The sequence below is a fragment of the Hipposideros armiger genome, unplaced genomic scaffold (assembly GCF_001890085.2).
Source record: "Hipposideros armiger isolate ML-2016 unplaced genomic scaffold, ASM189008v1 scaffold_98, whole genome shotgun sequence".
In the NCBI taxonomy this organism is placed as follows: domain Eukaryota; kingdom Metazoa; phylum Chordata; class Mammalia; order Chiroptera; family Hipposideridae; genus Hipposideros; species Hipposideros armiger.
This window is the reverse complement of record NW_017731448.1, coordinates 1,630,532-1,642,053: the sequence shown is the minus strand read 5'-3', so window position 1 is coordinate 1,642,053 and position 11,522 is coordinate 1,630,532. Positions and strand designations below refer to the sequence as shown.

General features: G+C 46.9%; 1 protein-coding gene across 1 annotated transcript in view; it reads right to left on the bottom strand.

The window, feature by feature from the left end:
• Positions 1-2,098: 2,098 nt before the first annotated feature.
• MYO10 (myosin X) overlaps positions 2,099-11,522 on the bottom strand; it is a 102,836-nt gene continuing 93,412 nt past the window's right edge. Inside the window, exons 32-38 of the mRNA XM_019646214.1 lie at positions 10,886-11,183; positions 9,661-9,868; positions 8,720-8,856; positions 7,678-7,798; positions 6,809-7,261; positions 4,994-5,185; positions 2,099-3,570 (exon numbers count right to left, since the gene is read on the bottom strand). Of these exons, the coding sequence (XP_019501759.1) occupies positions 3,469-3,570; positions 4,994-5,185; positions 6,809-7,261; positions 7,678-7,798; positions 8,720-8,856; positions 9,661-9,868; positions 10,886-11,183 (1,511 nt within the window). The 3' untranslated portion in view covers positions 2,099-3,468. The remainder of the gene's footprint in view (positions 3,571-4,993; positions 5,186-6,808; positions 7,262-7,677; positions 7,799-8,719; positions 8,857-9,660; positions 9,869-10,885; positions 11,184-11,522) is intronic.

The following is an 11,522-nucleotide window of genomic DNA, read 5'->3' as shown; positions in this document are numbered from 1 at the left end:
GTGGGGTCTGCAAACTCTTTCTATATAGTACTAGAGAGAAATAATTTTCAGCTTTGCAGGGGGTCCTGTCACAACTAGTCAACTCTGCCATTGTAGGACAAACACTCCTATAGACAAACAACACGCACATCAACACGTAGTGTTCACTTTCAATAAAACTTTACAAAAACAGGTGGAGGGCTAGATTTGGCCTCTGGGTTGTAGTTTGCTCACCTATGACCTAAAAAATTAAAATTATATATTTTGAAAATGGCAATGCCAAACCTAGAACCCAGGTCCAATATTTTCCAGCGTATCATGCACACTTCTCTCTTCAATTGTATGGAACCGGCATAAATGTACTAGTTAAATTTAGCTTTATATACACTTGTTGCTCCCTATTAGATAATAAGCTTTTGATGGGTGAGGATTAATATTTACATTCCTCAAATCACTTATATTCAACAGACAGAAATATTTCGAGTTTACTAAATAAAGATACCAGTGCATGAAGACAATACAGGATTTTACTATAGCACATATATAACCTCAACAATGTGCTGAGCAAAAAAGTCTTATAAATTAAAAGGTTTCTTGCCTTCTTAAATTTCTGAATTATATTTAGAGAGGAAATAGGTGGTCTTTCCTCCCCCTCCCAGAGCTGTCTAGGACACTGCATACAAAAAAGAATAAGGCATCTCTATAGGCACTATGTGGAATCCTATCTAAAATATTATTCTGGAAAAAAAAAAGCAAAGTGCAAGAGAATTCATGCTTGTACATATTTTTAAAAGAGAGACAGGGAGTATATATGTGAGCATACGATGCTTGAAATATATCTGAGGATATTCAAGAAAAGGGTAAAAAGAGCTGTTTCTGGGGAAGGAAACTGGGTGACTGGGGAACCACAGCTGAAAGAAAAAGTAACGTTACACTTACCATTTTAGTTAAAAACAAAACACCCCACCTATGTGTACTGTCTTCCAAAAATAAAAAATTAAAACATGAAAATACAAGTAGGTTGTTGAAGTGTGCAGTGAGTGACGCCATGTTTCATACTGACACCTTTCTCTGTAATAAGCAGACAGTCACGATTACTCCACGGACCACGCTGAGCTACCAACATGACACGCAAATGAGTGTGTGTAAATCCGGTGCGATAACTCCGTGGATGGAGGAAGCTCAATATTCGTTTCTTAGTTGTGCCCCTTTTCTACGGTCACACAAGATGCTACCATTGGGGAGAGCAGGCGAAGAGCATACTGCCTCTGAATCTGTCCTTCCAAATAAAACGTTACATTAAAATGAAGCTTTGGCGTGTAAAGGCCTGTGTGTAGAGAGACCTAGGTCCCAGCTTTGGGGCTGACATGCTGCCTTGCTTGAGTCATTTCCTCATAGATAATTGGGGGGTTAGGGTGGCTTTCTGGGGTACAGGAAGTCACAGAGGGACTCCTAAGCGGTGCACACCAGAAAAGGCACTTCTGCCAATTTCTCCCTGGGCCTGAAATGAAAACAAAGACAACAAAACATCCGAGTCATAGCTCACCTTCCTTCTCGTCACTCCAGGCCACAGGTGCGTGGCTTCAGGTGACTTCCCAGCTCCTAGCAGTGGGGTGAGGTCACTCCTGGACATGACCGAGGTAAGGATAAGTGGTGATAAGAGAAAGAAGCATCTGGGGAACCGGTGGCACTCACGCCCCGTCTGGCTGAGGGGGCCTCTGCCAGTGAGACGGTGTCCCCAGCTGGTCCTTTGGGTAAATAGGTGGCTAAGTGGCCTACCATGGATTTTGCTCCAGTGACCAAGCAGGTTGCAGGGTCACGATTTCGCCATCAGGCACATTGGGGGGCAGGGCAAAAGGAGACTGTTCGCCATAAGCACACACTTCAAGGCCTTAAGATTTCTGCAATTTCATGAAACTGTCTTTTACCTTCTCGGCTTTCTTGGAGACGTGCTTTGTTGTCTAAAAGAGTAGTCGAGATGTTTACACGTCTGTTTTTAGAGCTGGTGATTAAGCGCATGAAACACACAGCTTAGCTACCCCGAAGCCAAAAGTATTAAAACCAAAACAAAATCCCATGTGGTATTTTGAGCCGCCCCATATAAAGAAAACACACTGCATGTTAGCTAATATCTTTTATTGTCAGACTGTTTTGAGCCAACAAACAATGATTTCACATGGCTGTCCGTAGGGATAAGGCAATTGTTTTTTCTTTGTGAGCAGACTTAGTTGGCCTAAGTCTTTACAACTCTTCCATATAAAAATAAAAGTCCAAGAGCAGACCATTTTTCTTCCGGTCATAAATGCTGATTTATTTACAGGTGCCTTTTTTCAGACCACCGTGATAAACTTGGGATAAAATACGTGAATTTTATTAAAGCCTCAGCATTTAGTGTCAGGGTTCTTTATCAAGATTCGCTCACGGACTGCAGCCTCTCCCCCCACATCCTCAACATGGTTATATCATCATCTACCCAGCGTGATACAAGCTCACCTTCAAGGAAACAGTTTTGTGGGGTTTTTTTTAACTTAAATCTTTTAGAAACTAAAGACTCCAAAACGACTTCATATAGTTCTAAAAACAGCCTTGGAGCCAGCTGTTTAAGAGTGGTTTATAAATACAGTTGCCTGCAGGCTGCACACCTGTTTATAATACAGCAGACATAGAATGCAGACTCGGCTACACGTACAACAAAATGGGAGTCCGAACGTGGCTTTCGAAATACAGCAAAGACAGAAAATGCCAGGCTTCTGGTTTATTGATAAAACCACTTTATAAAGGAACAACTGGAGACTATAACTCTGAACTATTAAAATATACAGACAGACTGTTTACACCATTGCACATCCTTTTCCCTTTGCTTTTAATGCTCATGAAACCATGATTAAAGTGATGAGTTTGTGACCACATGCATGCACAGGCAAGCACGTCTACTTAAAAGATGAAACAAAGAAACAAAGGCAATACGTGTCCACGAGGAAGGCTGCCAGCAGCACTCCAACTAAAATACACTGTCCCCTGCAGTCCCTCTGTCCCCCTCCCCACTCCCTCACCTTCCCTCAGCATCGGGAAATCAGGCTGGGAGGTTAGTGCATAATTGATGGATAAATGCCCCCCCCAAGCTTTGTCAGTCTCCCCAACAAAGTGGGGGGAAGCATTCCCCTTCAGTAGCACATTTAAGGTCCACTAGTGTTGGTTCTACAAGTTAAGGCACTTCTGGCTGCTTTGGAGGCAGCATGGGTTTTTTTTTTCCCGCTCTCTTTAAGGCATGTGTCATCTAAGAGTAGTAAAGCTTTGGAAATTGGGTTAAGGTTGACAGCTTAATACATGATCACTGAAGTGGACAGGGCGAAAGGTCCCTCGGAGACACCTCCCTTGCAGGAGGCTTCCGGAGAGCTTGGGCAGCTCTGCTTCGGGCTCGGCACGCAGGAGCCGGCTGAGGTCACAGGGGGGCGCAGTCAGACACTGAAGACACATGGACTCCCGCCTTCACCTGGAGCTGCCCTGGCTGCTGACGGAGCGGGAGGTGCTGTAGCGCTTCTTCACGATCATGCTGATGTAGGCTTTCATGAGTTTCGCCACGTCCACCACCTGCCCAGGGAAGGAGAATCGGCGGGCGGTCACCGGTCTGCGCTGCAGTCAGCAGGCCCAGCCTAACCAGAAGCCCTCCGAGCAAAAGCCACCAGCCTGCCTGCGACCCCACTGCTCAAGTTTTGTAGGAAGCCAAACATTTACCTGCGTTTACAGATTCCTAGTCAGGGAGAAAGGGAACTGTGGCTTTTCCAAATGGTGGGCGCCACCTAGTGGTTCTTGCATGCAAAAGTGACAATTTTGCTTGATGCAAAACTTGGATTTTGAACATGGAAAACCAAACCAAACTAAACCCCACCCCATGAGACTAAAGTGTGTCGGTATCACTGAGCCTGGGATTACTCTCCCCACTTAAAATAAGGGTGAAAGACAGAGCCCACAATCACAGCTTTTAAAGATTGGATCGCATGGTTCTAGTCAACTCCTTATGATACAGCTGAAGAAACAGAACCGAGGCTCTAAGGACGGGCAGAGAGGAGCAGACACCCCACTCTGCTCCATGCCAGCTACGATCTGGAGTCATCTCCTTCTGAGGGTCCATTCGCTGTACCCGCTTCTCATGGCTGGGTCCCTGCTAAGAGACAACTGGCTTCCATCTCCCTGTTCCCCCTTCCCCGCAAATCCACCCCACATCACTGTTTGCAAACGCACCGTCATTACATCACACACAAAGATCCCTAAGCAGTTCCGTTGTCTACTGGAGCTGACCAAACGTGGCAGCCTGGCGCCTGGGACCCTCCAGTCAGGGGCCCCCACTTCTCTCCATCTCACTGCACACCTCCCGTCAGCCCCTCCGCCTCCACATCACATCTGAGGTCTGATCACTGCCTCCCAGCCCCTCCTCTCCAGTACTTGACAGCCAAACGGGCAGCACGAGTGGATGTCCCACTCCCACCTCTGCTTGCTGGCAGCTCCCTATGTGAAGACCTCGATGGCTTCTTGTGTTATCATCATGATTGTTACATTTTAAGCTGTGGGGCGGATAGCGTACATATTTAGAGGCATCTTTTTTGTGATTCTGTGAGCCAGAATTAGCTCTGCCCAGGGTGGTTACATCCCTTGCTCCTGCTCTGTGGACCCGGCCGAGTTCAGTCTCACTGCCATCACTGTCTACCAATCTTCACTATTGCCAAACTGTGTATTTTTTCTTGGACTTCTATATCATTTCTCTTTCTCTTCCTTTCCTCCATGGGTAAGACCCCCTGATAAAAAGGAACCAAATTTCTCTGTAGCAAAAGTATCCAGAGGAAATTAGGGATTATCAGATTTTGGCCTGCGAGGAACCTGCAGCTGGGGGAGGGACCACCATACTCTACCTTCCTATGTATTCACACAAAGTATTCAAAAAGAATTAGTCAAAGGCATCAGGAAATGGGGTGTCATTTTTCTGTGTGGTCAAGGCCACAAATGGTTTGCCTCTTACCTCACTGGTTTCAAAAAGCAGCTCCCTCTCATCAACCACGATCTTGTATGTGTTTGCCAGGGGTGCCCCAAAAGAGAGGATGTGTTCATACTGGAAGACTTCTAATGGTCTCCCCTCCCCACGCTTGTAGACAGAGACGGCGTCCGCGCTGACGCCCAACCAGAGCTCCTGGGGAAAGCCGCCTTCCTTGCACTGTGGGCAAGAGGCAACAGAAGGATTAGATCATGAAGCAATTACAAACACAAAACCCAGAAAACATAAGACAGGCATCGAGGCGAGCACACAGCACAACACTGAACACATTCCATGCACGTTTATGCTGGGGGAGCTGAAATGCGGGAAAGGGTATCTCTTCGGCTGTCTTGATTTCTGACTGGTCAATTCTGAGTTTGGAAAAACCACACCTCTGACTCGCCACCTCTGGACATCACCCCTCTATGGGTCGTTGGAATTAGCTACATGCATACATGGAGATGGCCACGGCGGAAGAACTGGACAGTGACTCCCAGCAAACCTCCTGAGCCAGGTCTGCTCTTCCAGCTCTAGTTCTGCCTCCCAGCCTTTGTTTGACGATTATCCTTCAAATACAAAATCTAGGATCACAGAGGAAAAGTCTCCAAATCCCTCTGTGCTGAGCAGTTTTGGCTCTTTCTGAAAAACACATCTCTTGATAAGGAGCAGCAGTGACCCGCTGTGTGCAGCAGCTGATCTCACTGGTTTAATGACAGACTTTCCTGCACGGATCAGTGGACAAAAATAAGAGCCCTGATGTAGGAGACGGCAACCTATGGCTGATCTGAACCAGGACAAATTGGAGGGTACATTAGTGATGCGGAGAAGAGGCACTCGGACAAAGCATCCGCATTAGTGTAACTGAATCAACCAACGGAACAACGGAACCAAAGTCAGCATGTAGTGAACCCCATGAAGGGATCTTGGAAAATATAATCACTATTTAGATTTTTATAGAGCCTTATTTAAAGGTCATCACATTTAAAGGTCATCAGATAACATGCTAATGATTGTGATAAGCAAAATGGAAGCTCATCTAGATCTGGGGCTGGTAAGCTGATCTGTTAAGGACTAAATATTTTAGGCTCTGTGGGCCAAGTGGTCTTTGCCACAGCGACTCAGTTCTGCCACTTTCAAGTCAAAGCAGCCAGAGAGAATACATAAGGGCCTGAGCACTGCTGTGTGCCAGTGAAACTTTCTTTACAAAAAAGGAGGCAGGCAGGGTTTGGCCCTCTGGCTGCAGTTGGCCACGCCTGTTCTAGAGACCATCAGTAGGCTTTTCTTTCAAAAAATGAATGGTCTACTGAAAAAAAAAAGTGTGAACCAGTACTGGCTTGATGCTAATAACTAAATTCCAATCGTGAAACAGAAATTCTGCAAACAGTCACGGGAAAAAATAAAAATGTAAAACCCAAGTACATCCAAAGTTTCTAATTTTGTGTACATAGTTATAAAATACTTTTAAAAAATTCTAATGCAGATTTTTACAAGTGTTTATTGGCTCTATTGCTCCCGTAAGAAAGAGCAGAAGTTATTTCAGACTAGGTGACATCTTAACTCTCCACTCACTCCTAATATTATGAAAGCATTTACTATACAGGAAGGAAAAAATACACTTTTGGTGGTTGGGTGTGTTATGGGTAAGATTTGGGGGCCCAAACAAAAGAGGGTAAGAGAGCCGCGTCCCATCGCATCCTCCCTCCGTATGAACTTGGCTATGGTCACAACGGATTGATGTTCTCCATAGACCCCTGGCGGTGAAGCAGCAGCCGCCTGTCCGCCCACCCGNCCCGCCCATCTCACCTCCACATCGAAGAGCGTCGACCCATAACCAGGCCACTCCTTGATCAGGGTCATGTACTTGGCCATGGCCTGCTCCTGGCTCATGCCCTGAAACTTCTTCCACTTGTCCAGGATGCTGGCTCGCGCGGAGGAGACTTCCTCCTTGACCCACATGTCCAGCATCTGCCCTTCCTCCGCCTTCTGCCGAACCACGGAGCCGGTGCGGAAGCTGCGCCGCAGGGTGCCCTCCAGGAAGCTCGTCCGCCGCTTCTCCAGCCGCTCGCACGGGGTGAAGCTCTTGGTGGACTGGCTGATGCGGGCCTTGAGCCTCTCCAGCGAGTAAACCTCTTCGAGAGGCGGGACGGCGGCGTGCAACGCGTAGTCGCCCTGCAGGTACTGGAGCCGCAGCGCTGCGAGAACCTGGAGGTTTTCTTCAGGGGCCGGGTAGTGGCCGTGGATGACGGCTTCGTGCGCCTAAGAGGAGGCCGGTCAACAGCTTTAGGGGCAGACAGTTGCATTCCCGAATGCCTGCATGGCCCGCCACCTTCCTCCACCAGGATTGCTCGCCAGTGTCGCCTTCAGTAAAAAGTGTACCTTAACCCCCTTTGCTGCTCTAAATTTCTTCCTAGCACTGAGACCATCTAACGTGTATGTTTTATTCCTTATTCTCTCTCTCTGCCCAACCAGGACAGTTCCTGGCACAGGAGTTCACATAAATGTGTCTACGTTTCATCCTACAAATGAATGAAAGCAGCCGCCCTGTCCATGCGGGGAAATCTACTGCTGTGCATAATTTCTAAAGACGGACCGTTAACCTACGGGGGGGGTGGGTATTAACGGGTTTCACCCCGGCTCTGATAAAGGAACCTGCTTCTAAATGTTCCTTTTACCTGTTCAAACATAAATGCGAACTCCACGCTGTCTTTTGGCACGTTGTCGGTGTCGAGGAAGCAGTAAAGTTTGAAGTAGAATTTCCAGGGCAGGTCACCCACCTCTGATGTAGCAGCCAGCCTACAGAGAGAGATCAAGAGCCTCAGAAAGCAAAACGACATGGGCCTTGGGGACCCGCAGGGAGCTGGCTTTATATGGCTTATTCTAAGGATGCAGACATTCTTCTGGCCATGCTCAGATAACAGAGTGGGTGGAGATGGGAATGGAGAGAGAACGCAGAACAAGAGTGAGGCTTATATCAGAGTTCCTCGCTAATTTTACTTAACCAGAGGTGGAAACCGTATGATCATCCTGGTCTCCCTTTAATACAACAAACAGGCAGCCTTCAATTAAACTGCGCTAAGTTTTTTCTGAGTGCCCCAGTCTAGTTAGTACTAGCTAAGCATTATGCTGGATCACAGAAAGAAAAGAAACAAACAAACAAAAGAAACAAACTAACAAAAAAGGCTGTTTTTTAACTCCCTTTACCAACCCTCAAATACACTGCAATAATATGTATATACATGGACATGAATACTATGGAGGCTGTGTTTATAACGAACAGGAAGGCCTTTTGTGCTACTTGGTGGATATGAGAGTCACAGATCAAATGATACCAACCCAAGAGATATAAAATTGCAATTTGAAGAGTTTCTAAGTTGACTTGTCTCTAACTAGCCCAGTTTCAAAGCTAATGGACAAGGGAAAACCTAAGAATCGGGAAATCCCAAGGTAATCAGTAGAACAGGGACTGAGAGGTAAAGGAACCATGACATATAAGTCATATTTGTGACTGTGGCTTTATCAAGGAATCCAAAAACTAAATAAACAAACAGCCAGTAGAGAGAGATGACAAATTAAATAAGCTTACCTACCACAGGTCAAATGAAATGAACCCCGATGCACACTAGAGTGGAAAATGCAATGGAGGTTCGAATCCTCCATTCCTGCTTTGAATCCCATTTATTTAACCTGCCGGCACTTCAGGGAGAAGGAACCTACTTTTCAAACTTAGCTAGCACGTCGGCTACGATGGTTCGGCTCTCGATGGCTTTGTCGGTGTGTCCGTTGGACTCGAACAAGGCGAACATGTTCCTGCTGTCCTCCATGGCCAGGCCTCTGATCAGCTTCTCCACCACCTGGAACACACACCACGGGGTCTACAGCTCCCACAGCTGCACTTCTAGAATGTGCCTCGATCTAAGCCCACAGGGAGCTTCTGGCAAAAGTGAGAGTTCAAGGTGCCTCCTAATGCTGTCATGTGTGGTCACCCAGTTTCAAAGGTTCCATTTCCCCCTTGTTCTCCTGAGATCAGTTTTCTGTCTTCCTTGCCAAAAGAACACAGGGTATTCGGGGCAGAGGTTGGGCCGATTTCTGGCAAACCCCTACTAGGAAGAAAACTGCATGGACACTGGAACCCTGAGTTTTACCTGATAAATTCATGATGCTGAGCAACAACAGCGCCTTCTGCCAATGTTCCACCTACACAGGAAGCTTTTCGGGTTTCCCTCTCTACTTTTAGCCAGTTTGTTTTACAATACAAAGTTTAAATTGAAAAAAGAAAGACAATGTGTTCACCTGACCCAACATTCTAGATATCCGTGTGGCAAACAGAAACACCTTCTTGCGGAAGTGACATCATAAACCCGTGTCATAGTGGGTGACCTCAGTCAGGGCTGCGATCTCTACTAGACACTCCGCTGCTCCTCATGAGCAGGACTATGCCTCAGCTATTTTGGCACAAATTTGGTTGGTGTTTCTACTCATCTTTAATACATAGCCTTATTTTCTGTATACATGTGGTTGGTTGCAGGTTACGTTTGCTTCTGTGTGTATTAAGCAGCTGGACTGTGCCAATCACAACTGGGCATGAGAGCCAATCTCACTGTGCACAACTGCGGGCGGGCATGAAAGAGCGTGCGGTGCAGCGGCCGCTCCCTCACCTCCCCAGCCGTGGTGTGGGAGGTGATGGTGATCTTGCAGGACCCTCCGCCGTGGCAGTACACCATAGACGTCATTTCCTGCCTGTGGATCAGAGCTTCTATTTCGTCTCGGGAAGGCACAAACTCTCTGCACTTGGTTTTCTTAAGAGATTCGTAAATGAAGAGGGCGTATTTTTCCATCTCAGTTCCTGGAAACTGTTCCCGTATCCTAGGAGACAAACACTAATGTTAATTGCTGGATTGAGGACGGCTGGCCGCTAGGAGCTGGGCTGCTTCAGTGAGGTGGGCAGGCTCCTAGTGGTGAATGGAGCAAACAGCAGCCACGTCCCAGCAGGGCCCAGTTCAGCCTGTGCAGGTTGAGTTAAACCACCAAAAAAACAACCCAACGAACCAATGTTTGGGAGCAACTTTTGCTGCCAGGTGACCTCTGACGTGCTGTTATACTTGAAAGAGTCATGCCTCATACTGTCGTATGAAAATTGTTCCACAGTTAATCTGAATCAGGTTGTTTCTACCTGTTTGATCTGGAATAAATAAATTTCGAAGCTTTGGTTTTTTTTTCCTATTTGCATAAGGCAGTGGTAATTACATTTGTCCAGTGTCCTACACATTAGGGACAACACTGAAACAAGTAACCTGGTCCCTGAAACAACCTTCTGTGGCTGAGAGAGAAAATGGACGTCTGTACTTGTTCTGTAAGCTTGCTCAAGTGACCAGCGAGTCTGACCCGGAGGTCCTCGACCCACACTAGGGGTCCTCTAATCAAGGACCTCCTTATCTGAACCACAATCCAACACACCACTTGTGCGAACAGCACTGCTCAGGCCATCTCATACCTTTTGTTTTTAAAAACTTAAAAAACTTGTTTTTTCAATTCCAGTAGACATTCGATACCGTATTAGTTTCAGGTGTACAGTATAGTGGTTAAACATTTATATAACTTACGAAGTGACCCCCCAATAAGTCTAGTACCCATCTGACCCCATACATAGTTATTACAATATTACGGACTATATTCCATATGCCGTGCTTTACATCGCATAACGACTGTGTAACAGCTAATTTATATTTCTGAATCCCTTCCCTTTTTGCCCCCACCCCCAGCCCCCTCCCCTCGGGCCACCACCAGTTTGTTCTCTGTATCTGAGCCTATCTCCGTTGTTTGTTTCGTGTTTTAGATTGCACACGTATGTGGGAGCATGTGGTGCCTGTCCTCATCTTGTACCTCTTCAGGTGGAACTTGAGGTACTTGAGAATGCCCCGACTCGGCAGAAAGGTGCAGCTCAAGCAGGTCAGGATCTCCCAGCTGTACAGGTTGCCCGCGCTGCCCGGATGCGGCACCTTGTTGGTCTGCTTGATAAGCTGGCAGTACAGCTCGTCGCGCAGAGGTCGGAGGTCATGCCCTGTCTGCAGGATGCCCTGGATTATGGGAACGGGGTCAGACATGGATTCCAGCTGCTGCAGGGAATTGAAGATCTTGATGGCTTCATCCTGGAGGGTGGTGTAGCCTTTGTCCTTGAGCACTAGGGAAAGAAAACCAACACAGAAGTCACACAAGGGGCTCGGGGAGGGTCCACTCTGAGCAGCAGACCAGAGGAGCTGGAGAGACAGCTGCATCAGGCCACAGTGCCCCACCCACCTGGTGCCCTGCACCTTTGAATCAGCTGGACAAAGCTGTAAAACTCAGATGTGCAAGTTATGCTGTTCTGTTATGTGACTGAACTATTTTATTGTACAAAATGCTTCCTGAACAGCCAGTCTGTTGGAATCCAAGACTTGTATAGGATCTGATTCTCTAGGATATTCAGGCTACTTTGAGTGCAAGAGCGTGCTGGCATTTTCTGACTCCCTTTGACATTTTT